Source organism: Prinia subflava (genome assembly GCF_021018805.1).
Source record: "Prinia subflava isolate CZ2003 ecotype Zambia chromosome W unlocalized genomic scaffold, Cam_Psub_1.2 scaffold_22_NEW, whole genome shotgun sequence".
Taxonomy (NCBI): Eukaryota; Metazoa; Chordata; class Aves; order Passeriformes; family Cisticolidae; genus Prinia; species Prinia subflava.
This window is the reverse complement of record NW_026960606.1, coordinates 8,233,056-8,259,310: the sequence shown is the minus strand read 5'-3', so window position 1 is coordinate 8,259,310 and position 26,255 is coordinate 8,233,056. Positions and strand designations below refer to the sequence as shown.

Genomic DNA, 26,255 nt, shown 5'->3' with positions numbered 1-26,255 from the left:
AGAAAGTTTATGAATATGTATGAATATTGCAAATAAAATACCAGCAAGTCCAGCAATCAGTGTGCAGTCGGAAGGGAAAACCCCTACCACTGTACCCAGCGTGCTGTCTTTGCTCACACTTTACCACGTTAATTAATTAATTATTAAATTGCTGCTTGATATATTGGCCGTGTCAAGCGTCTCATTTCTAACAAGCGGCCATGAGGGGACCTGGTGCTGGGGGGAGCCGGCACTGAGGGGAACCAGCCGCTACCATGGCGACCCCCCACGCTTGGTTCCCTCCCTCTCTCTGTCTCCCGCCCCGGTGTCCTCCGGTTCCCCCTGCCGGTCTCACCCCCGCCCTGAATTAAGCGGCCCGAGCCTCCCCCGTCCCCCCGGCGCGGCCCCGCCGCCATGACTCCCCCACTCCCTCCCCCGCACGTCTCGCACGGCTCGTCGAGAACGCTCCTCCTCTCCCCTTTATTTTTATTTCTTCTTCACCCCTCCCTTTATATTTTTTCATTATTTATTTATTTAATTTTTAAAAAACCATTTTCCGCTCTTCCGGGCTCGGGCGGCAGTAGCTGCGGAGCGAGGCGGGGCGAACGCTCCCACCCCCTCCCCGCTCCCGCCCTCCCGCCCCAACCTCAGCTCGAGCCCGAGCCCCAGCCCGCGCCTCAGCCGCCCTCACACACCCACCGCCCGCCCGGCTCCGCATCTCGCCGCTCCCAGCATGGTCATCAAGGTCTACATCGCCTCTTCCTCTGGTTCCACGGCGGTAAGCGGCCTCCGGGGGAAACTTGTGCCGGGCGGGGGACGCGGGGGGTGGCCGGGCAGCGTGGGGAGAGGACGGGGCAGCCGCGGTCCCCTCACGGCGCCCGGCACTGTGCGGGCGGTGCTGCGGCTGCCCCCGACGGAAAGCGGCATTTCCTCGGTGATCCCGCACCCCTCGCTCTGTGCTGGGAAGGCAGAGCCACCCCATTTTTGTTGTTGTTGTTGTTGTTCTTGAAGTTAAATTCTAAATGTGTCGTCCGTCATTCGGTTTTGATGAGTTTATTCCTCGTTGATTGTGGCAGGCGTGTGTGGCCGCTGTCCCAGTAGCCTCTGGTTCTTGCCCTGTTGGGAATACTGGATTTTGCTTTTCGTAGCCCCAGTGTGTTGTAGGCAGAGCTCGGACTGTGTTTTTCAAAGGGAAAATAAAGAGATACACAGAAATAGCGGGATTTGTGCCTAGGTTCAGGTGTAGCTCTGTGTCCTCAGGATCATCTGATTTCTGTTTGATCCATGTGGGAGATGCTCCGAGGCTGAAATCCGGGGGATTTGGTTGCACTTGGTATGGATGTGCTGGAGAACTACAAAATGCCAAGTACTCAGAAAATGCTAGCTATTGCAGTTAATGATCAGTGACTTTTACTACGAGGAGATAGAGTCTGAGCTGTGGCTGTATGATGACCTTTTCCTGTCATTGTTCGTGCTTCAGGTCCCCAGACTTTGGGAGGACAGTGATGTACAGAAGATAAAAACAAGCTCTCACTGCATTCTCTTTCTTTGCTTGGGTGCAGCCACTGGTCTGTGGGCTTCGGCGATCAAATACCAGTTGGTAAGCTTGGGGTGATGGGCTGCAGATGGCACAGGAGCCTGTGCCTCAGGTGTCCCTGCTGTCCCTCCCTTCCCAGGTCATTTTTATTAAACTTGATGCCAGCACTGACAGTGCCGGTGCTGATGGTGAAAAGAAGAGCATCATTTCATGCTGATCTGGGGAGGGTCTTGAAATCCTGAGTAGTTCATTCAGAAAAGGGATCCAAAGGGATTTTTGCTGGGTTCGTACAGAACAATCATCTGGAAGGAAAGCAGCAGATTGGAAAAATAATCCTTTCTTTCTGTTGCAGCTGTTAATAGGTTTCAAGTTGACTGCTTCAGTTGCTATAGATTTGTATCATCGCCCTCTTCATGGCACCTATTGATTTCTGTCTGGTGATACTGAGCTCCAGGGATGCAAGCACGGATCTCAATCCCAACTGTGTTTTTCTGGTTTCAAACTAGGTTTTTAATTATTAGCTTAGCGTTTTCTACAGTGCTGTCTGGTCCTTGTGTGGGTTGTAAATGTTACAAAGCTCCAGTCTGACTAACTGCTGTCTTTCAGGCTCCTTTGTGCATCCCTGCCTGTGGAATTTGAATGTAGCATTGGTGTAGTCTATTTTTGGGGGGAATTCGAGTGTAATGTGCACATAATTGCCAGTTTTATGACGTGTACATTTATCTATATATATACACACATACACTCATGCTTGTGTCTAAAGCTGGAGCAGCTCAAGGGATCTTGTGGTAATGAGCAAGACTTGCATGTTTTTAGATTCCTGCATATATCGAGGGTGTTTCTGTTGGCAGGACCAGCCCAGCACCTCCCTGGGTGATGTTTTCTTTCCAGTATAAGAATTTTAATCAATGTTTCAATCTAAAGTAAGACAGAGAGGCACCTCTTTGGAGGGAATGGGAATGAGTTGTTTCTGTGGCTCTTGAAACCATTGGTGAGACAGGCTTTGCTTGGAGGCCTAGAGAAGCCTTTCTGTGTGCTGAATTTGAAATAACCTGCTCCAGGAATGGAAAATCCACATCAGAGAAGATTGCTACAGAGAGATGGAACAGAGACAAAGCTGTTTGCAGGAAAGTGACTGAACTGGGTAACATCAGCCTGGGAAGGGCTCTCCCTCCTGCTAAGTCATCTTTGTACTGTAGTGACACCCAGCACTGTGTTATTTTGGATTTTAAAAGGCTAATTTGCCTGAGTAGAAGCAAACCAGAAATAAGTATCATATCTCCTCCTCCTGCCCCATTTCTGTAAGCTGAAGAAGCTTTTGTGAGACTGGAAAGTGTCTCCCACTGAAGAAAAAGGGTTGAAGTTGCTTCATACCTCACGCCCTGGGGCTGTGAGTCTTGGAGGGTGCCCAAATTTTGTGGTCTATTATTGGCAAAGTCCTGCTTTGTTATATGGTATAATTTGCCACATCACAGTGTATAAAATGTTTCCCCAAGGCACTTTTCTCTATAATGTTTATATTCAGTATGATGTATCTGTGAGGAAAAAAAACTGTGTGAAGCTCATGTCTAAGCAAGGACATTTTATGAGTGTGTTTCAAGGGGTTTCTGGAAAGTATGATGATTGACATCTTGTCTGGCCTATTTGAATTTCATTCCATAATGTGGTAGTTCCAGCACCAGTTTCCTGCTGTGTTTGAAAATCTTGCTTGGGAAGTGGCCCCTTGTCTTTAATCTTCCACACCGTGGATGCTGTGCTGGTGAGTTGTGGGTTGGGCAGGGATGCTCGGGGATTGTAATTACAAAGATGAGGTTGGGACACCCACATGGAATGTGCATGTGGAGCTGCTGTGCAGGAGCCTTCCTGCATGGCAGACAGTTGAGGTGAGCAGTGTTCCTCAGCCTGGGACAGTAGTAGAGGCTACGGACAGAAATGAGATGCAAATGCCACATTTGGAAGCGTGGGAGCATTGCAGGAACAAGGACTGTGCTGGCTGAGAGAGAGGTTTCACTGCAACCTCTCATTCAAATCCTTCAGGAGGTGAAAGGAAGAGAGGCTTAAGCGTCATTAGACTCTTGCTCCTGGTAGAAAAGGATACAAGGAGGGAAGAAGCTGAACAACACAAATCCAGTGTGTGATTTTCTCCACAGGATTTTGGTATTTTGTTGATCTTGGGGCAAAAGGTGCCCACCACCAGAATCCCTTTCTTCCTGAAGGCAGCTGGATTGCCCATTTTATTGCTCTCATGTGGAAGGGAACCAGCTGCTTAAATTCTTCTTGGTCTTAGGAGTGTGCATTTGTTGCCAACAACTGCACAGGTCTTGAGTAGGGACTTTGAGAGAATTGTATTTGTTCATCCAACACCCCCCTGCAGTTCCAGGGGTATGGCTGAAACTGGAGGCTGTGTCTGTGGATCTGAAGTGCCAGCACTGGTTGTGGTGGGCTGAGCTCTGCCCTGTGCCACTGCCAGTGCTGGGGGCTGTGGAAACTGCCACATCAAATGTCTGGTGTCCAGATGCTCCTTGGAGCCAAGTGCTTCGTCTTTGTGATCTACATCCCACATTTCCATCTCTCCCAGCTCTGCCCTCTTCCCTTGTTTTGATGGTTGTGTGAGTGGTTTTCTTTCCTTGCCTCCTACTGCGACTGCAGACACGGCAGAAAGAAGAGATGATCTCCAGAGTTGGAGTCAGAGTCCCATATTACACAGACCTGCTGCTGTTTAGGGATGGTTTTAGAGAGGAAATTTTAATTTATTTTTCATTCACAAATTTAAGGATGTGGGGAGTTCATATTTTTCTTGTGTTGTCTTCTTGCTTGGGAAAGGATCTAGGTCTTCTCCTCCCCCCCTCCCAAGAAACGAAGAGGAAAGTGGGCCATGGTCTGGAGAGTGAACATTTGCTTGCAATTACTCTTCTCTTTTCCCAGTAAAGCACCAGAGAACTTGCTGGCGCTACTGGAGACATATAACCAGTGGCAAGTGCTTCCTGGAGCATTCCAGGGGAGAACAGCTCTGGATAAGAGCTGTTGGAAATGATGAGAGCATGTGTAACCACCAGCTCTTGTCCCTGTTTAACAGCTCAGGGCTTTGGGAAGACTGGAGAGGCTGCTTCATCCTTCTGAAGTTTGAATCCCAGGGAAGTAATACATGGAGAGGTGGAATTGTATTAAAAAATTATATTTTGCATTTAAATCCCCCCAGAGCCTTTTTTCTCAGATGGTCACAATAAATGCAAATAATGCCACCCTTACTGAGAATGAGCAGAATGTGTGTGCTTTATGTTTGTGTTGTTTGGCTGCTATGAGGTTTCATGGAATCAAGAGAATCGTTCCGGTTGGAAAAGGCCTCAAAGCTCATTGAGTCCAACGGCTTTGCAGTGGTGGTGCCAGGCCATGGTAGGAGGTGGCTCTGAGGGGAAATGCAACCACAGCAGGGTGGCTCTGTGCATGCAGTCCTTATCAGTGTGGATCACAAGTGCCCCTTGTTCTGCTGCCACATTCGAGGTTCCCAGCATGCTGTCCCAGCCCAGATGTCTGTGGTCATGTTTTCGCTGTGGAAGCCCTGAGCAGCGGCAGCAGATGGTCAGGAGCAGCTCATGAACTTCCTTGGGCTGCCTGGCAGGGCAGTTTATGTGGGAAAAAAACACAGATTAAAATCTTTGGTAAATAGTCTTGTACTGTGATGCAAGTTTAGGTAAATGCACATATTATGGTAAAATAAGCTGCATCTGTAGTTAAAAACAATCTCAGTATATGTATGTTTTGGGGATACTCAGCTCATGCAATGTATATACCATGGGTGAAAATTGGCTTGTTAAGCTAGGTATTAATTTTTAAATTCCTCTTGTAGAAACAATACATGTGAAGGACTTTTTTTGGATACCCAGTGTTCACTAAACAAAGTTTCTCTCAAAATGCTAGGAGTTGTTCTGAGTTAGAGCTTTTGGGATGGAAGACAAAATCTGTAATGTGGCTCAAGCTCGGATATGTTCCATCTGCCTCCTGGATTGTTTTTTGTAAAGTCATTGTTCCAAACTTGAGATAAGTCAAATATTTTTCTTAAAATATTGCATTCAAATTTTTAATGGAGCCAGAGATTAAATTGGCTGCAGTTGTTGCAATAGTTTTAATATATCAAAATAAAAAAAAACCCATTCTATTGTGCTTAACTAAAACCAGTTTCTGACAGCAGGAGAAAGATGGAAAATTCTATTCCACAGTTAAAGCCAGGAAAGGCTTTTTGCTGAGAATTTTTCTAGGTTGTATATACAGGTTTTATATACAGTGTTTATTCTGAGGTGGTGCATCAGGATTATGTCTCTGCTTGGGGAGAAGAGGCAGATTTTGGGGAGAGGCTGGATGCTGTCAGCTTGTGCTGGCTTTCCCTTGAACCCTGAACTGCACCACGTTCTAAGACAGGATCCACACAGCGTTATGTTGGGGCTAAGCGCTTGTGCGTTTTAAATAAATATTTATAGAACTTAGCATGGAATTTTCCTTGTCCTGGGGCATTAAAGTTACACTCACAAAATTCCTCTAGAAGTCAGTGAATTGGCATCTGCATTAACGAGCAGAGGGTGCCAAGACTTGAGTCTCTTCAAGGTTGTTCTTACTCCTTCCAGGAAAGGAGGAATTGGGGAGAGGGGAGACAAAGGGAACTACACCAACATTGTCAGAATTCAGCTGTTCAAGGTCAAAACAGAATTGAAACATTCCCCTCTATGACAAAAACAAGAGCTAAGGATGTATCGTTGCCATAGCCAAAGGGAGGTGAGCTCTGCCTGTTCCTTGTGCTCCCCAGCCTTGGAAGCACCAATCTCAGTTCCTGGCACTGATTGGAGAGATGGAAACCTGAACCAAATCCACATCTTTTATCAATATTCTGCTATTCAGTAATGTCTCTGCTCAAACATGAAAATTTGGTGTTAATGCCATTTGTTTAACCCCAGCTGTACACACGGGAGACTTTCAGTTTATGATTAAATTTAAATGCTTTTGTTGGTCATATATTTAATAGAGCCTGAAAGAGCTTTAATTGTAATGCTTATCTACTGTTGTTTGTCCCAGAAAAAAAGCTTCCATCCAGGAGAACATCCTTCCTGTGACAGCACCTCCAGCTCAATATTAAGGCCATTTTCTAACACTGAAAAGGCAGCAGAGTGAGACTGAGCTTTAAAGCACCAGAAAAAAATGTGAAGGGTCAGCATCCAACTGACCTGACTGAGGTTTGTGCTGTAAGGATACAGCTGAAGTTGTTTTCACACCCTGACTTACAGCTCCTTCCTGAACTTCGTTTCGCCTGTGAGACATGGATATGGTGATTTATTTCTTTAATTAATGATCTGAAGTTCAGTTTTTCTCCTGTTTCCATGCATGAATCAGCCTCTCTAGAAATTCTAAAGGTGCTCGAGTGTAAAATTTTAACTTTTACCTGTTGTTTGATTGCTGGAGTGTTGGAGTGAAGAGAGGAGCCCAAGGCAGCTGTGGTTTGAAAATCTCAGGGAAATCTGGGAGCTGTGAGCCATCTTCCAGTGCTGCACAAATGGATATTGTTCTTCACTGGCCTCTTTCCCAGGGAACGGTGGACAGAGACAGAGCAGGGAGGAGAATCAGTGCAGTGTCAGAGGAGAAAGCTGTGCCTCACACCTGAGCTACCTGGAACATAGGAGGGAGGGTGATCCATAGTACTGAATCCTTGGACTTTTGGAAACTTTTGGACAAGTGTTAACCAGGTTAAAAAATCTTTTTTTTTCCACAAAGAAACTAAGTTGCTCTGGGATAAGTGAAAATTATTATTTATTTTCTTTTTGGCTTATTTAATTGCACATCAGTTACAGAAAGCAGGTAGCAATCAAGATTTGGAAATATACAGGCAGCTTTTACAATCTGCAGAAATTACCAGGAGATTCCCACAGAGATCTGTGCTGGACTCTAAGCAAACAGTGCAAGAACAGCTTGCTGTTGCTGTCCCAGCTGAAAAACTGGGAAGAAACAATGGTTGTCCTATGCAAGAATGAGGTTTAAACTCTGTTAAAATACTGTTTAGCAGAAAGGTCTTTGACCCATGTTAGGTAATTCCACAAAAATACCATATTCATGGCCATGAAAAGCAAACATAATGTCAGGAATGTTTAGGATGAGAAAGGGCAAAAAAAACCTCCCAAAAAACCCACTGGATAAATGTATGGTGAGTGTGTTTTTAGTAGACTGGAATCATTTAAATGATATAAGAATGTGAGAAAAGGGAAGAAAATAGGGTGAGGTGATCACTGTAGAGGAACAACCAAATAAGGCATAATTTGTGGATAATAAGGTGGAAGCTGTGGCTGCCCCATCCCTGGAAATGTCCAAGGCCAGGTTGGATGGGGCTTGGAGCAACCTGGGACAGTGCAAGGTTCTTGGGTTCTTATCCCCAAGGTTCGGTGATAAAATGTCTTTTGCCCTCTGAAACACTTTGCGTCAGAAGCAGAAGAAGAGTCAGGAGTCGCCATTTCAGGTTTTCCAAGGTTGTTTATTCTTTCTTATCTCATAGTTCTTTCTGTGCTCTGCCAAGGTTCCTGCTGTGGCAGAGAACTCGTGGCGACTCCCCCCTGGTCAGGCGGTCTCAACCCTTTTGTACCATTCCTCTGGCCCAACTGTGGTCCATAACATATTCTCTATTTACAACTAATTGCCAATACCTATCACCTATGCTAACCATGTCATCTCTACTCTAAACCAGTCCCTTGTGACCCAGCACTGCAGAAGATGGAGGGCAAGAACAAGAAGGAAGAAGAACAGGTCCATGCCCTGATTCCTCCATCTTGGCTCTTCAGCCTCCATTCTAAAAAACCCCAAATTCTACTTTTTCACCCTGTGATAAACTAACTACTATTCATTTCACACTCTTGAGACTTGTAATTCCTCTTGTACTCTGTGTTAAGGTTTCCAACCCCCCTGTACAGATTCCAAACCCCCCTGTACAGGTTCCAAACCTCCTGCTTGGGTCCCAGACCCCTTTGACAGGGTCCCTGACCCTCCAGGGCAACCAGAGGGATGCCCTGGACTCCAACAGGTGTCCTTGCCCATGGCAGGGGGTGTGACTGGATGGTCTGTAAGGTTCCTTCCAAGGCAACCCATTCCATGATTCTGTGAATTCTGCAGTTCAAAAAGAAAGAGATGAAAAAGTCTGAAATGTGATAACATCACGTCAGGCATGGGAGAACAAATAGGAAGAGATTATTAATAACTTTTCCTAATGGAATGACTGGAGGAGAGCAAGTGAAAGTGGCAGGTGGCAGGTTCAGAGTAAATGAAATGCTTTGTTTGACAACACAAATTTCAGGGAGGAGCTCCCTGCCGCAGGATGTGGTGTACAGCAGAAAGTGCATGGGCTCAGGAAGCAGTGAGACAAATTAAGGGGAAAAGTCTATTAAGGGCTATTAAACACTACTACTACACCTCTGACTCAAAACTGTGAATTACTGGAGTCTGGGAAGAAAGTTGGATGTGGTGTAGCTCTCTGTGCTCAGTCTGCTGGCATGCTCTTCCCTGGGATCTGTGACCAGTGGAGACAGGAGACTGGGCTAGACAAGTGTTGGATCCAACCCAGTAAAACTTTCTTGTCTTCTTGAATGAAATTGGCCTTGCTCCCAAAATTATGTTAACAGTTTGCATTAAAAAAATTAAGACCATGTTGTCCAGGAAAATGTTGGGTGGAAAATTATATATGTATGTGTTTGGGATATATTGGGTTGGTGTCTCAGCATTTCTTACATATGAAACAAGCATTTGGTGATTCCAAGACCAGCATCATTGTGCAGATACTGACACACTGCATGTTTAGCCCATGTTTAGGGTAGGTGGTCAGACGCCTCTCCTGCCTTAGGCATAGATCAAAGTCAACTGGAAAAGCCTGATGCAAACAGCAAACACAAAGCCTCTGGGAAAAATAATCACAGTTTTCACATAAACCCACATTTTTATGGGAGTACTTGTTGCAAGGCAGGTTTAAACAGCACATCTGTATTCACCTCATGGGATCAACCTCTGGCTGTGCTTATATCACTGAGAATTCTGCCATGGACTACAGCAGGACAAGATTTTATTCCTTAGGAAACACTTAATGCTGCTTATCCAAGACATTCCTGTGCACATGTTGCAAATGTATTTGGCCAAAGCAGCAGCTGCAGAACAACTGGTAGAGCAGGAAAGAAGCAGAATAATTCCATGAATGAATTAAAATATATCCCAAAACATTCTCACTGGATATGGATAGAAATGAAGTTCAAGTGAAGCTGATTTATGGCTAGTAGATGTTTGGTGGTTTATGGTGGGTTTTTTTTGTTGTTGTTGTTTTGTTTTGTTTTTCCCTAGGCAGGAAATACAATATATGTGAATAGAAATATAAAGGAGCAGGTTTGAAAATTTCCTTGTTAGTGCTCCGGTAATCCTGATTAAGAACTGGAAAGTCCACCCTGTAATGCAGATAAACCAGTCCCTTGGTTCTGGTAGCTCAGTCCATGGAACCTTTGTGCCTGAGCAAACTTCTTCCAAATTTCTATATCCCTCCATCACATTAAAATGTACCAGGAGGTCCCTGTGAGAGCCTCCCTTCACCTGCAGAGGTCTGGGGTTTGTTGTGAGTGCCGTGGAAAGACCCAAGTAAATCCAGAACACTAACTTGGGAAATGCTCCCCTCAGGAATTTATACTTGGATGAACTGAGGAGCAGCTGGACAGACAGCTCTGTCTTCCATGGAATGATCTGAGACCCAAGCTAGCAGCTTGGAAGGCACTGGGAGAGCCATCACCTCCCACTGCCAGCCATCAGCATTAGGCTGAGACTGAGGAATAGCAGGGGAATGAAGCCATTTTGGCTGTTTGCCCAGGCCTGCAGAACTCCATCCTACAGCAAATAAACAGCTGGGGACTTAAACTTTGATAAGATAAAATGCAGTGTGTATTTATCTTAGTTTCTGATTGGGATAAGCTGATGTTGGCTTGCACTGAGGCAGATGGAAGTTTGTGGTTTAGGAAAAAAAAATGAAGCAGATACCATGGTGACAAGAGGGATCTGTAAAACTTAAAAGAGACAGTGGGGAGTTGCAAAGTGGCTCCAGGTCATGGCTCCAAGGCATGGGCAGCATCCAGATTAGTGCTCCTGCTCTGGGGTGAAGGTGGCACTTCCCTGTGGGCTGCAGGGATGCAGCGGGTGGGAGCAGCCTGGTGATGGGAACAGCCTCGCTGTATTGGAAAATGCTCCATTTTGTGAATTCCTGAAAGAGTCACTTAAGAATGTCTCCTGAGCAGTCCTGAGACCAAACCCCCAGGCACTGGCCTTCCTGGCTATGGCAGGCAGAGCTTGGCCAACTCCTGTATTGTTTCAGCTGCCCAAAGTGTTAGAAACTGCAGTGTGGCCAGGTCTTGTGAAAACAATTTATTTCTCCCACTTAGAGACACAGTTTTTAGACAATATTTTGTCCAAGTAACATAGAGAAGGATCTGGGGCCTTCAGGATGATTCACACTTGAAATGTCACCCAGGGCAATTAATTACTGGGCCAGAAAACTGCTGCCCATAGGGGCTGTGCTCTGCTGAATCTTTCCTCTCCAGGATGCTTTTGGGATGCTGTTCTGTCTCAAGACAGCCTGGCTCTTCTTGCAAAGAGGAGGAAATTTTGTATTTAATCCATAGCTTTCTCTCTTCCTTTGTATTATGATATTTAGGTATTTTAGTTGAAGAAAAAAGCTTTGTTCTCTTCAAAAAATTACTTGGTTTGGTTTTAGAACAGCAGTCAGCAAAAAGACTTAACTAAGATCTGTGGTATATGAATTCTTCAAAGATAAAAAGTAATACACATCAGAAACACCTGAATCCCTAAGGCCGTGTTGTATTTCTTCTTAAAGTAATCTTCTATTTTAAGAGTAAATGCCTGGCAATATAAAGGCAGTGAAACAGCAATTAATGCTGTAAAACTTTTACTCCTGTCGGTTAATTTAGCCTCTGCGTGCTAAACCATACAGGAAATAAACTTTGCTTTTATTGTAAACCACATGGGCCTCATGCAGAAATGTCTGCTTTTAACTCCTTTCCTAACCAGAGTTCAGCTCGTCACATAAGCACAACCAAACCTGTTTTCCTTCTGCTGTACAGGGCTCCTCATCACTAGCAGAAATCCACAGCTTCTGAAAAATAATTACAGGAGCAGCCGTTTCAATAAACCCCCCCAAACTGCATCCATGTGTGTGTTTGTCTTGGTTTGAAAGACAGGTATCTGCTAGGGAGGGGCAGGACCTCCCTTGGAATGGAGAATTCAAATCCCCTCCCTCTAAATTATTATAATTTAGAAAATTAAAGGGGCTTTCAGGCAGAGGTATGGGGATAGGAATAACAGTCCTTTACTAGTGTGTCTAACAAGGCAAACAAACAACAACTACAGCATTAATAATAAACAGAACCAAGAACCTCGAGGAGCTTTGGTTTCACAAAGCCCGGGTCAGTCTGATCGCTTGGGACTCCAAGTGCACCAAGCTGGAGCGGTGGAAAATCCCGGGCTGGTGGATGAGATGTATCAAAAGCTCTGTCGGTGGTAGCTGGAGCGGCAGGGATGTCCCGGCAGGGCAGGGCTGTGCAGGGCCACAGAGAGGTGGAAAGCCTCAAAGCAGTGCCGAAGAAACGGCGGCGGTGGGACAGGGCCAGCCCGGCAGGGCAGGAGGAGGTGAGCTCAAGGTTCTGGCGCACACGAGCAGATGGTGGTCGATTTTCCAAGACCAGACGGGGGGGGGTAACAGCGAACTCCTGCAGCAAGCAGCAGCCTGGCCGTTCTCTCTCCAATGCCCAGAGCAAGAGAGCAAAGCTGCCCCCAACCCTGTCCTTTACCTGCCCCCAAACCTCGCCTTAGCTCCCCCCCCCCACCTAGAGAAACTCCCAAAGACCCAAAGAAGTGTAGCCAGGTGCTATAACTCCTCCCCTCTGGCCCCTTTGTTCTGCTTAAGTACCTACAACTACCCAGCAGCTAGTTTCCTAGCAACTTATGGGAAAAATTCTATAAGTAAAAAAAAGAAATAAATCTAACCCCCTGTCATGGGTTGGCGCTGGCCAAATGCCAGTGCACCCATGAGTGTATGTTTTTCTTAAGGAGCTACTGTGAGATGTGGTCAAGAACAGAGCAGAGCAGGCTTAAAACTTGAAATAGAAAGACAACTTTATTAAACTACATAACAACAGACAATAGAAAAGAAAAGAAAACCCAAACACCCAGAAACAGAAATGAAAACCTCCCAGAACATTTCTTCTCCTCCCCCCAATTTCCATCCCTTACATGCTCAACAGTTAACACTTGCACATTACCCTCATCTTACTTGCTTAAACCTTCCACAACCCTGGGTTCCCCATCAGTCATCATCCCTTAAAAAAAAACCAATCTTCAATTTATCTAGGGAGAGAGGAGTCTCTTTTGCACCACAGACCCCCCACAGGAAAACACAGGTCCATCCTCCCGTGTTCCCATGTCACCCATGGCACCACCCGGAGAAGTCTGCCAGGGTGACACCCTCCTTTCCATGTCCAGTGCTCTCACCACCGTCCATGGACCCAAACCGCATATAGGGCTCTTTTAAGGATGCTTGGCCAAGTACCAAAAACCAGCCATCTTCTCATATTGGGACAAGCAGTCCCCCCCACATTTACCCCTGGGGCCGAGGGTTCTAAGAACAAGGCCACAAAGTCTTTGGTTTTGAACCAAAAAGCATCCACCCAAATACAGTCTTATTTATGTTCAGGAGAGTTCAGGGTCCGTCTATGGCTAACATTATGCAAGAACAGTCCAGCCCAAAAGCCACTCCTCTTCATCTCTGCCATCGAGGGGTCCTTTCCATCGTCCTTTATCATCTCAGTCCCAGGCTGTCTCTCTTTCTTCTGAAACCACCAGCCATGAGAATCAATGTCTGTTTTCTTCTGCCTCAGAAAGAGTTAAAAGCTTCTGTCTCCCGGCAAGGCCACAGGCCCAGGCACTCGCAGGCTCGGCAACTCCCACACGCAGCAGCTCGGCACCTTCTGCCTGGGGGGGGGGGGGAGAGATGGGACAAGGGGGGAGGGGACGGAGATGGGGGGGATGGAAGGCACCTCCAAAGTTCTACACCCCTCCATCCTGGATGGGGCTGGCTCAGCTCCAGTCCCGTTCTCTCTCTTTCCCCCCCCGGGGCACGAGGCCTACCTCAGCCTGACCACCTGGTCCCCCTCCTCCACCCAGCCTGGTCAGCTGGGCAGGGGAGGAGGGAAAAGGTGCTCCTCTCCTGAAAGCGGAGCCAGAAAGAGGAAGTCCCTCTGGGAGGCCTCGCTTTTAACCCCTTGTGTCCTTGGAGGCGTGTCCAACCTCTCAGTGGCCACCAAAGGGGCCAACATTCAAACCTGACCACTGATTGGTTTGACCTCAGCTTCCTGAAAAACTCATTTCCTCTCAAACCAGGACACCCCCAACAGTGTTGCTATCTCAGGCTGCTTCCCTGGAAATATTTTTGGTGTGCTGGTCTGATGTGGAGGATGAAGTCTCAGGGGCACTGAGGTGAGACCTGGCTGCTTGTGTCAGTTCTTACTGGGTGAAGTTGCACAGCATTGCACAGACCTGTCCTGGGATCTCCATGAAGGCAAAGATAAAGGAGAAACAATTCTTCTGGCTTTCAGAAAGAGGCTGGCTGAAAAAAAAAACAGGTTTAGAACCTGACAATGGGTGTGGGGTCCAGACTATCAGGACTTTTTAAAGCTTCCAGAGCAAGCAGTCAGGCGGCCAGTGGCACCTTCAGGGCCTATCCACTGCTTTTCTCAGCCACATGGTAAATGGTTGAGTATTTAGGAATATATGATGTGTCAGAGGGTTGTCTGCATCTTGTGATACTGAGCCTCGCTATCTTGTTGGAGATCGATTTTCTGTTTGGTTAATTGCTTTACAGTCCATGTGCAAAGCCTGTCTGTGGGACTGGGCTGTGGTGTGTTATAAATACTCAGCCAATTCCAAATTAATAAAATAATTTTTATTAATTAAAGAATTAACAAACAGAAATTTCGGACAAGCCAGCAATCGGAAGTTCAGTGTTGAGTCCCGGGATTGGCACTGGGTGAACCTTAACTATGGCCTCTCTTGCACTGTAGTTCCCCCTGTTCATGAATTCAGTCCGTTTAGGGGTCCCCTTATATACAGTTTATTTTGCCTGTGGCCCCCATAGTTCTTTGTCCCGTTTCTTTTCCTTCATATTCATGAGTCCCTTCCTTCATTCCGGTCTGCTGAATGGAGCTTCTGAGAGAAAGATGAATAATAAGTCCATTTCTCAGAAAGCCTGAATAGGGAGATGAAATTGTGAACAGAGGGGCGTCTTTCCCAATATTGCTGCCAGATCCATATAATTCTTGATGGCTGGGCACTTCAAAGTTCCACTGCCCAGAAGGGACGATCTTCTCTTCTCTCGGCCCACCTTCCTTTCTGTTGTTAATTTCGGTGTTTCTCCCATTTCCAGACAGGGTATTGTCCACTTTGGATTCCCGGCAGTGGCTGTTGTTCATCCTAAAATGCATTTGCTACAAGCCTGGGCTTGCTTGCTTCATTTATTTTTAAAACATATCTTACATCATATTTTATATACACTATAACACAAATTATCCCAGGTTATTTATCACAGGTGTATTGATACCTTTTGTAGAATCAGCCAGAAATGATCCCTGAAAATAAATAAGCAATGCTTAGAAAAAAAAAAAATTCCTTGTGATATATGATGTGAAATAATTTGTGTTCATATGATATGTGAAATAATTTGTGTTTGTAATCTGTGGTGCAAAATCATTCGCATTTTGGAAGATATATGGTAAAAGTCACTCAGGCTTGGAAATAAAGAAAAATGTTCAGGAATTGTAAACTCCCTTGCCCAAAACTCAGGCAAGGACCGAGAAGAGATAAGCCCGCCCGCTCTGGACTGAGATGAACTTGACAACGACTCCACGATTAACACTCAATATGGATCTAGCCTCCATCATCCAGGGTGTGCATCCCAATACAGGGTTCCCAGAAATCGAATCAAGTATTCATCTCTCCTTGGAAACCTATTCAACCGATCGGCAGCGAGGAAAAGATTACATGAATATGAAAAAGAAGTTGAAGGGACAAAAGAAGTATGAGGCAATACCCTGTCCAGCTGAAGAAACTGTATATAAACTGGCCCCACAGAGACTGAATTTGTGAACAGGGGAGCTCCGGTGCGATAGAGGCTGAAGCTAATTTCACCCAGTGCCGACCCCGGGCTCAACACTGATTTTTGCTTGTGGCTTTTTCTAAATTCTATTTTGTAAATTATTAATAAAATTCTTTATTAATTTAATTGGCTATGGATTTATAACATTCCTGATGATTAACAGCTCAGGAAAGGGAGCTCTGAGAGGCGAAGAGAAAATTGTTCAAGGAGTCTGTGACAGAGGTAGCTTGGACTTAAGGATATATTTTTTTTCTTCCACACGGCAAAAGTTCCCTGTTCCCTGTTTTGTGACTCAGGTAAGAGAGTCCAGTGAGATGCTGATGCTGTGGAGACCCCAGGAATACAAAGAACAGCTAGCTGATGGGTGGGAATGCTCCCAGGCCCTGCCACTCTCAGCCATGTGCTGTTCAGTTGTTAGTTTGGTACTGGGCTTTGGGAGGAGTGGATCTGTTTGTTTTTATTTAACCCAGCCCTGAGTTTGGATGCTGTGACTAGGCACGTGGAGACTTCCAGGGAAACTCAGCCTGCCAAGCTCCACGTCTGCTGCAGAAAACAACTGTGTGTAATAAATGAAGAGTTCATATTCTGCTGCTGCTTATGCTTTGTCAGTGCATAACAGATAATGGAGCCTGTATTCCGCAGTAGGAAGCTCACTCTCTGTTGATTTTTGGCCAGATGAGCAGTTTTCAGGCTTATAAAATCAAATGCTGTTGCATCGTGGGGCAGCAGTGACCATCGCATCCAGAGAGGCGCAGCTGCTGGCAGGGAAACAGATGAGACAAGTCTCTGTTTTGTTAAGCACGAGAATCCATATTTATTTCCCCCAGGACCGTGGAGGGAGAGTAAGATGAAGAGAGAGACAGGGAGCTTGCAGGGGCTGGGTCATGGGGTTTTATCAGGTTTGCAGGGGAGGAGTCTTGGGGTTTAGGTCAAGGGAGGAGTTAACACAAGGAGAGTAAGATCAAATTCTAGTGACCTTAAATCAGGAGCACTCACAAAATGCCACAAGACTGACTTAGAAAATTGCCAAGGGTCAATTTATTTAGTACTGTAATGGTGGTATTTCCCTTTGGACGATGACAATTCTGGGTGCTGCAGTGGTTCGTGGGCAGTGTCAGTGGTGGTTAAAGCTATGGTTTGCCATACATCAATGTTTCTTTACATCTTCACCTAAAGGAAAGTAAGAGGAAGCCTAGGTCTGGAAGCTTGATTTTGCAAGATATGTTTATTCTGGATAACTTCAGTAGTCATTAAAAAAAGTCAAAAAACTAATTTTGATATGTGAATATTTGCATTTGCAAGTCATTCCTGCTGCTGAATGAAGCAAAAGCATGCGGCAGGAATGGCCCAAGGCTATGGTTTGATCCCTGCTTTCAGTCCTTATTGCTGCTGAGAGAGGCAATCCTGCCTTCCCTGGCTCATTTCTTCCCATTGCTTGTGACGGCACAAGAATCCCCACATTAGCTGTGAGCTGGGCTGGGGCCCCAAAGCAGCACTGCTGTGTGACTGGAAGAGATTCCCGGCTCAGAGGTACATGGAGCCCGGCCAAGGCATAGCCTGGCACTGACCTCTGCTCTCTGACCAGGGACAGGACCCCAGGGAATGGCTGGAGCTGTGTCAGGGAAGGTTCAGACTGGATGTTATAAAAAGATTCCTCATCCAGAGGGTGGTCAGACACTAGAACAGTGCCCCAGGGAATGGTCACAGACCCAGAGCTCCAGGACTGCTTGGACAGCACTCTCAGGCACAGCATGGGATTGTTGGCGTGTCCTGTGCAGGGCCAGGAGCTAGACTTGATCCCTGAGGGTCCCTTCCAACTTAGGATATTCTGTGAGTCTGTGATTCTAAGAAGTGGTGAATCCATGCTCAGGGACAGGCCTTTGGAATTAGTGGAGCAGGTCTCTTTCCATATCCCTGATTTATGCAGGTTGAGTGTCTACTGTCCTGGTAAGGAGCTGTGCTTCCCTGACCATCTCTCCCGAATCATCCTGCCTGGATCCGGCTGGATGGAGGTGAGGATTGGGAGCAGCCTGTGTGGAGCCCCTGCATGAGGATGGGCAGGCTTTGGATGTTGGAGGGGTCAGGCTGTAGGAGCTTGGAGCTGCTGCCAGGCAGTGCCCAGAGACTTCCCAGAGACTCAAGCTGCTTCCTGTGCAAAGTTCATTCCTAATCAAACACAGCTCCCGGTGGGGTTGTTTGCAGAGCTCATGTGAATGGAGGGGAAACTCCTGCTGCTGTCCCTGGGCTTGGAGCCCAGTGTGAGCAGTGAAGAAGAGTCAGGCACCCTCCATGTCCCTGATCAAACCTTCCTTGTGTGAGGGGACAAATGTAAGTCTGACACCTCTCCAGATCTGGGACACCTCATGGTGTTCAGCAGTTGGAAGCTTCAGTTGCATTCACTGTTCTTCTGTGTTCAGGCTCTTGGGTTGTCTACAAAAAGTAGGCAGGGAGGTTTGATGCCTCTGCTAGTACCAGCTCCACTGCTGCCAGAACTTCCAGGGACTTTTGGGTTTTAACTTCTCCCTTGCCCAGCTGCTGGGGATCTTGTGTTCTATGTGCATGGAAGTACAGTGTAGAAAGGCTCACTGCCATCCCATGAGCAAACATCTCTTTTTTTTGGCTGATGATGGAATGAGATTTTAAGTGTTAAAATCTTGCATTAAAATCCCTGAAAATGGAAGTTTTGGCTGCATGAGGTTTGTTTGGTTTTGAAATCCAGGCAAATAATCCCATTGGGCATTGCTGTCACTTTTCACAGAACTTTAAAAAAAGGAAAAAAGGAAGGCAAAATCCCAGAGAAACAGGAAGGCAGTCTCTGGATGCATGCAGAGTCTGTGTTTGGGGAGGCAGTCTTAGAGCAGGCCACGATTGCTGTGGGGAATAGCTTTGGTGTATCCTGACTTGTGAATGACTGACTTGGCAGTAGTGACCCTCTGTAAGCCTTTTACAGAATGAACAGAAGCATCTAAGCAGAGAGCAGAGGGATGTCATTTCTGGCTGTGGTGAGGACACAGATATCCTGACTAAAGGAGGATACATCTGATCTGAACAGCCCCCCCAGAATACTCCCAGGAGTTTGTGCATCTCTGGTAGGCTTGAGACTGAGCTGGGCTCTTGGGCAAAACAACTGGATGCTTCCAGTGCAGTCAGGAGCCTGGACAGGCCAGGAGATGCTGAATGAGCAACTGAAAATGTGCTGGGGAGCAGCCAGGAAGGAGGAGAGTTGAAGGAGAATGCACTGTGCCACCCTTCTTTTCATGGAATCATGGAATATCCTGAGTTGGAAGGGATCCACAAGGATCAAGTCCAACTCCTGGCCCTGCACAGACACCCCAACAATCCCCCCCTGTGCCTGGGAGCATTGTCCAAATACTCCTGGAGGTCTGCCAGCCTTGGGGCTGTGACCATTCCCTGGAGAGTCCTTTCTGTGCCCCACCACCTTTTCCTCGCAGCCAAAAAAAGAGAAAGATTTACTTCTGAATTTGGTGCTTCAGTAGGAAAAGAGGTGGATTTTCAGCTGACAGAACCATTTTCATTTACTGGAACAAAATGTGAATTTTATTAAATGGTACTTTTAAACATGGGCTTCAGGTGTTGTTGATAAGATGTTCTCTGTTAGAATCCTGGTAACACCACAACAGTCCTTGACAGGCAGGTGCTAAAGGATGAATGGATTCACCCCCACACACTTCCCCGATGTCGCTATTGTATTAGGGATGGCGGTAATAATGGCACATAGACTCTCCGGTCTCAGAAGGCAAAGAGAGCGATCTTTATTTTACATCATCCTTTTTATAGACAGTTCTGATGCGAATGAGACATGATTGGTCATCAAACCAACACTTCACCATCATTGGCCACTCAGGAAAAACACCTCTCAAACACACTTGCGAGTAAACAGCAAGTTGGGCAAACAACACCTGCAAGGACCAAAACACCACCTGCAAGGACTGTTTTGGTTCTTCCTTACAATTTCTCCGGCCAGAGTGGGAAAGTTATGTGACTTGGTTTCCCACAGGTTTTGCTGCTGCTTGATTTCTCTCTCTGACCTAGGTTTCAGCATCCACACCCCAGTGCTTGGGTATCATTTGTAAAGAGCAGAATTTGCCTTAAGCTGTGATAATAACGTTGATCCTTAAGGTGCCTTCATGGAAAGTAAACCTAAAACACATTAAAAAGTCATTGGGTCTTCGTTAGGCAGTGCTGCTGCTGCTGTGTGCCAGAAGCTGCGGAGATATAAATAAGGAAATGTTACTTCTCCTCCTGCTTGACAAATGGGTAAAGGAATCTGCTTTTGGCCACTGCAGGAGGAAAATAGCTAAACAGACACTGGATGTTGCAGCAAGACAGTTCTGACCTATTTGTGGCCTTTTAGTATCTTGTTGAAATTTGACTGTAGTCGAGGTGTGGTGGAATTTGCTGTACTGCGTGTCTGACACCAAATTAGTGACACTGAAAAACTTTGCTGGAACACTGAACTCAAACCCTCCTTGCTGCAGCAAGAGAGAAAAGGTTTCTTATTTTTTCTTAAGTAATTCCTTGAACTCCAACAGCAAGTTGGCAGTGTGGCACCTAGGAACCTGCTCAGCTGTGCTGGGCTGTGCCAACCAAAGGAGCCAGGCCGGTGTTGCTGGCTGAACTTCCCAAAGCAACCCAAGGGAACTAAATGCCAAATCCCCCTGGGATTTTATTCTCTTTGCAATCTGTGTCAGAGTAAATAAAAGTGAGTGGGAGTTTGGTCTCTAAGCGCCCTTGGCTCCCTTGAGAATCCTGATTCCCCAGGACTTTAGTACATGGAGGTGACATTAACTTTCCTGTTTGATTCTTCTAGCAAGAAAAAACTTGTTGCATGCACAAGGATCTTTGGACTTGGGTGTTGGTGTGGGATTTAACAAGTTTTTAGGCCTTGGGTTATTGAATGAATGCAGCTACAATGGCATTATAATCCATGAGAGAAGCTTTTTTTTTTTTTTGTTCTCATGAATCAGCTTTTTCATTTATGTAACTTTCTATGGTTTCTGGAGCAAGTTGTGATCTTGCTTTGGCAAGTGCAGACTTTGTCCTTTGTTTCAGCTATATTTTTGGCTTGTGTTCCAAAATCTGGTCTGTGGGGTGGTACCTTATGCCAGGCTAAAGCCCTGTTGCAGGCAGCCCATGTGTGCTGCCAGAGGTGATGTAACCTCCAGGTTAAATTGCAAAACCCTTTTGGTAGCCTGGATTTTCCCCCAGCCTTGCTCTTGAGTGGTGGCCCCTTTGCATCCTTTCACCTTTTCTTGCTTTTAAAAGGTGTCTTCCAAACCCATACGTGAGCAGCGGGAATGTGGTTGTTGCTCTCAGTGGGAGCTGGAGCCTGTTCCCTCCTGCCCCAGGTCTTGGACTGGTGATGCTGACACAGCCCAGGGTCGGTGGGTGCCTGGTGGTAAAAACCATTTCCAAATAAACCAATTTTAAGTTGTTGGGGTCTGACCACATCAAACCAGCCCTGCTGTGCAGGATTCATGTGGATATTGCCATGGGCTTTCCCAAAGGACCCTGCAGGGAGAGAGTCATATGGGGTACATATGGAGTCCATCTGGACACTGCTGAATTTCGGGAAAATGAAAAAAAAAAAGAGCAGCACAAGTCCAGCACAAACTTTTCCAGCCTCCTGTGTTTGATTTAGGTCCTGTAAGTTCATGGTGGTTTTGCTGTGTTTGTCCTCAGTCTCATTCCCTCCAGACCAGAATCCATCAGGAGAGACAACGATGGCACCATTCATGTAATGCTCTGCTTAAAATAACCAGAACAAAGAAGTGCTTTGAGTTCTCTGATAATAATTACACAGAACTAAAAATAAGCAGACGTTCTACCAGGCAGGGAGAAATAAGAGTAAGACAGGAATTTCTGGGAGACACCTGGCAAAGCTCTGATCAAGCCAGGTCATTGCTGGAGTTGCCTGCAGGTTTCCCACCCTCTGACCACATTTACAGTGGCACCACCAGAACTTGCACATTGGATTTTTAAGCTAATATAGGGGGAAAAAAATTGGCTTATTCATACAAATGAAACCAACAAAACCACTGTAGACAAAGAAAATAGCTTCTGGAATATTAGAGTAAAAGCAAGGTGTTGGGGGTTAGATTTGCCTCTTTTTCACTTACAGAATTTTTTCCCATAAGTTTCTAAGAAACCTTAATGACAGTACTTAGAACAAAGGGAGTAGTTGAAGGACATGGAAGCACAAGGCTACACCTATTGTTTTTAAGTCTCTGGGAATGTCCCTCAGAGGGGAGAAATAACTCAAGCTTTGGGAAAGGTAAAAAGACAGAGCTGGGGGAGGGGGTCTCGCTCTCAGCATCGGGGAAGACAGTCAAGCTGCCCCTCGCTGCGGGAAGAGTTCACGGCCATCACTCTGCCTCTGCCTCATCCTGGGAAATCTACCGTCATCTGCTTGTGTACCTGGGAATCCTGAGCTCGTTTTCTCCAGCCCTCCCCCCACCGCTGCTGCTTCTTCGGAGCTTTGAGGCTCTCCTGCTACTCTGTAGCCCTGCACTGCCCAGCCCTGCTGGGACACCCCCTGCCATTCCAGCTACCAGCGCAGAGCTCCTCATCTCATCCACCAGCCCAGGACTTTCCACCGTTCCAGCTCAGCCTCTCAGAGTCCTGCAGGGGCACCAAGATCAAACTGCCCCGGGCTTTTTGTGAAAGAAAGCCCTCAAGGTTCCTGGTTCTGTTTATTATTAATGCTGTAGTTGTTGTTGTTTGTTTGCTTTGTCATATATACTAGTAAAGAACTGTTATTCCTATCCCCATACCTCTGCCTGAAAGCCCCTTTAATTTTCTAAATTAGAATAATTTAGAGGGAGGGGATTTGAATTCTCCATCTCTAGGGAGGTCCTGCCCCCTTCCGAGCAGATACCCGTCTTTCAAACCAAGACAGAAGGAAAACTGTGATGGAGGCCAGGACTGAGGCTACTCAGAAAGGAGCCCTGCTGCCATGTGCTGGGGTGGAGAATGCGCTTAGGGGGCTGTCAGGAATCTGTGACATTTAAATCCATGGCTGGGCTGCTAGGCTGAAGAATGCAAGGTCATTTGAGAAATTAGGTGAGACAGATAAAAAACCCAATATTTTTTACTCTAATTCCAAAAAGTGGCAGTGGATTTTGGTAGTGTGGCCACAGCTCAGTCCACAGGACACCCTGTGACAAATCAATTTGTCTTGGCAGCACTTGGCATTCCTCACACTGCCCATTCCTCCCAGGAAAATCACTTCCTGGGGGCTTCTACCTTGCTGCTGCAGGCTGCCAGTGGAGTTTGCTGAACATTTCTTGCACTGCACTTTTCCCATTCACTGCTTACATTTCAGCTTATCCATCTTTAGGAGACTGAAGCTTCTGGAGAACTGATGGCTACAAGTCTGGCCAAACCAGTAGCATCACCTGGAGTTTGGACTTCATCTTCCTGCACAAAGCAGCTGCTTCTGGGATTTAAAGATTTGCTCCCACTAAGGATGAAGCAATGTCTTTAAAACCATCTTTAAAACCATCATTGGCATACAGTACAACTGCTTTAAAGTTGTAGTTGCTTTTGCTTATCTGGAACCCAGAAGGCTGGAATTGGAAATGGAAAAAAATCTCCTTTTAAATGTGGTGTTGTCTTGAAACTGGATTGAGAAATGTGTAAGATCAAATGTGTAAGATCTGCTCTAAGGTGTTGCTTCTCTGTTGTCCTGGTGCTGGATCCCAGCTGTGAGGTTGGGAGAGGCAGCTCAGGACACACCTGCAGCGGGAGCTGGAGAGAATCACAGAATCATGGAATTGTTATGGTTGAAAAGACCTTTGAGATCATCGAGTCCAACCATCAACCCAGCCCCAGCCCCATGTTCATCACTAAATCATGTCCTCAAGTGCCACATCCACACCTTTTTTGAACACTTCCATGGGATGGTAACTCCACCACTTCTCTGGGCAGCCTGTTCTAATGCTTGATAAGCATTTCCATGAAAAATGTTTTCCCAATTCCTAATGTAAACCTTCCCTAGTGCAACTTGAGGCCATTCCTTTTGTCCTGATGCCATATAACCGATGGTATAACGATGGCTGGGAACATCATAAGAAATCTCTCTATAATTCTTTTAAATACTCACCATAAAGCATGAGCCATTTAATCCCATCATTGGGAAAGAAATTAATAAAATCTATGTTTTTCCCCTGTGTTTAGGTTGGGACACAGGAGCCACAGAAGTAGTGGAGAAGCCCTGTGCCAAGGGCCAAGATAGCAGAGCCGCAGTCAGCAAGTTTGTTGTTGGATCAAAACAGCAGCACTCAGACTGTAAACTTGAGTTCCAGTGGTCCATAAATAGATTTCCAAAACATGTTTATTGTCCAACAAGGAATTTATTTATATACTGAAAAAAAAACCAAGACTGAAAAAACCCAACCCAAACCCCTTCTTTGCCAGCAGTGTGGACTGGACTGTGCTGTGTGTGTGCCTGTGTACACCAAATGAGATAGACCTTTCTGTGAAGTCCAGTTCCAAAAGGTGTTTAAAATTAGTGTTTCCCTGCAGTGGGGTGGTGCTGGGAGAAGTTGACTCTTGAACAGCTGGCACAGTCCTGGCTGGAGCTGTGGCTGGAATAATGCCTGCTCACTGAACCAAGGTCCTGCAGCATCATCCCTGCCTCCTTTCTGCTTATTATCTTCTAGCTGAGTTATTTTAAATTTTTTTTTCAATGAGTAAAGATTTGGAGGAGAATCAAAAATGTTGCAGCATTTTCTGGAAAGTTTATTCCCACTTTGAGGTTAAAATTTTATTTCTGATGGATTGATTTGTTGGCAAACATCACCTGTTGGTACTCTTGGCAGCTTTGATGTGGTTTCTCTTGTGTTACTGACATCACTGATGGGAGTTAGATCTAAGAACAATAAATTGAATTTCTGATGTGTACTCAAGTGAGGGGCAATACTTGTTCACAATTCTACACTCATTTTTATAATGTTATTTGGTGCCAGTGCTCTGTTGAAAGCTTAATGTTTCATGATTGGCTTGTAACTGGAAAAGAAGGGAATCTTGATACCCAGTGGATTTTGTAGCACAAGATCACAGTGTGTGGTGAGACTTTGCTTAACCACCAATAACTTGCCATAAAGCTGTTTCTGTCTTGGTACCAGACCCTGAAAGCCAAAACACAGAGAAAATAGATTTATTTTGTAAATGTTCCTTTCAGTATTATCTTGGGAACATCAGCAAGTAAAATATCTCCACTCACCTTAGGAATTGTTTTTCTCCCAAGTGTGTGTTGAGGCAGAGAAACCAGGATGTGTTTCTGTTTTTGGGGTTGGGGTGAAGACACCTGTGAGCCAGACGGGCTGTTCCGAAGGCATCCTTGTTCCCAGGCAGAGCAGTGGGGAACTCCAGAGGATGCAGCCCTTCTTCCCAGCAGTACTGACTTCACCTGCTCCCACCCCTTCTTCCATCCCTCTCTCTCCATCCCACCAGGATTTTCCCCTGATTTCTATCCATCCATTTTGCTCATTCCCTCCACTCCTGCCCCCAGCCTCTTCCCTTCCTTACAGCCATCTATCCATCCTTATCTTGCATTTCTCTGTTCTTTTGTGTCTCCATAAATCCTCCTGCCCCACCAGTGCTGATCCCAAGCCTCAGGGCCCTGCTCAGCTCCCCAGCTCCTGCACTGACTCCGGGCACATTCCTGGCTTTCCGCTGCTGCTCTCGGCCCTGCACAATGTGTCAGGAGCACTTGGAATAAACAAGGATTTTCATGTTTGCCAACTGCAGTGAGCTGCCCTTCATGGGCCAGAATGGCTTCAGACATAACAGTTATTACATAGGCCGAGGTGCGAGGTCTGGGAAGGTGCTGACCACTGTCCATGCCTGCCCAGGCGGCTGGGAGAGGTTTTCTGGGAAGCAAGTGCTGTGTGTTGACAGGCGCATCCTGAAGAAAGGCTCCTCGCTCCTTCCCAAACATGGGCAGCAGGAACCATCTCCAGGCTCTGTCCTGAGGAGAACGTGTGCCCTTTCAAGTAAGACAAAACACCCTGAAGCAGCAGTAGATCTCTTGCTCTATTTTTGGCCCTTCCTCCCCCCAGCACTATTCCACTGCCTAAAATTCAGGAAGTTTTCTAAATAAAGTCCCATAAAATAACAGGATCTGGCAGCTCAGTATCCCTGTTGCCCAGCAGTTGGTGCCCTGTTTCTCTGGAGCATTTACTGCTCTTATGCAAGTGCTCATCACCGTGGCTGTAGGACTTGTCTGAGGAGCCGGGAGAAAACATTGCTGCTTAATTTTCCAACTTTTTTTTTGTCTGGGGAGAAAACTAGGGTTCCAGATGTGAAATACAAAGTTGTGTTTTGTGTCAGGTAAATGAACAAAATCTGTGTAGTTGTTCTGGAACACGGCCATGGGACAGTTATAAAGATGAGTTCTAATAAACAACCGAGGAAAGCATGGAAGGAGGTTTTTGAATAAATCTTTTGCTTGCAATTACCTATTATAAATCTCAAGCTATTCTGTAATAAGTGTCTTTG

The 26,255-nt window shown here is 46.0% G+C and overlaps 1 protein-coding gene across 2 annotated transcripts in view; it reads left to right on the top strand.

The window, feature by feature from the left end:
- The first annotated feature begins 612 nt into the window (after positions 1-612).
- The window catches only part of LOC134564920 (adapter SH3BGRL-like), a 44,386-nt gene continuing 18,743 nt past the window's right edge, over positions 613-26,255 (top strand). The window contains exons 1-2 of one of the 2 annotated variants that reach the window (XM_063424214.1): positions 613-757; positions 1,460-1,579. In XM_063424214.1, the coding sequence (XP_063280284.1) occupies positions 713-757; positions 1,460-1,579 (165 nt within the window). In that variant the 5' untranslated portion in view covers positions 613-712. The remainder of the gene's footprint in view (positions 758-1,459; positions 1,580-26,255) is intronic. The other variant, XM_063424215.1, reaches the window with a different exon arrangement.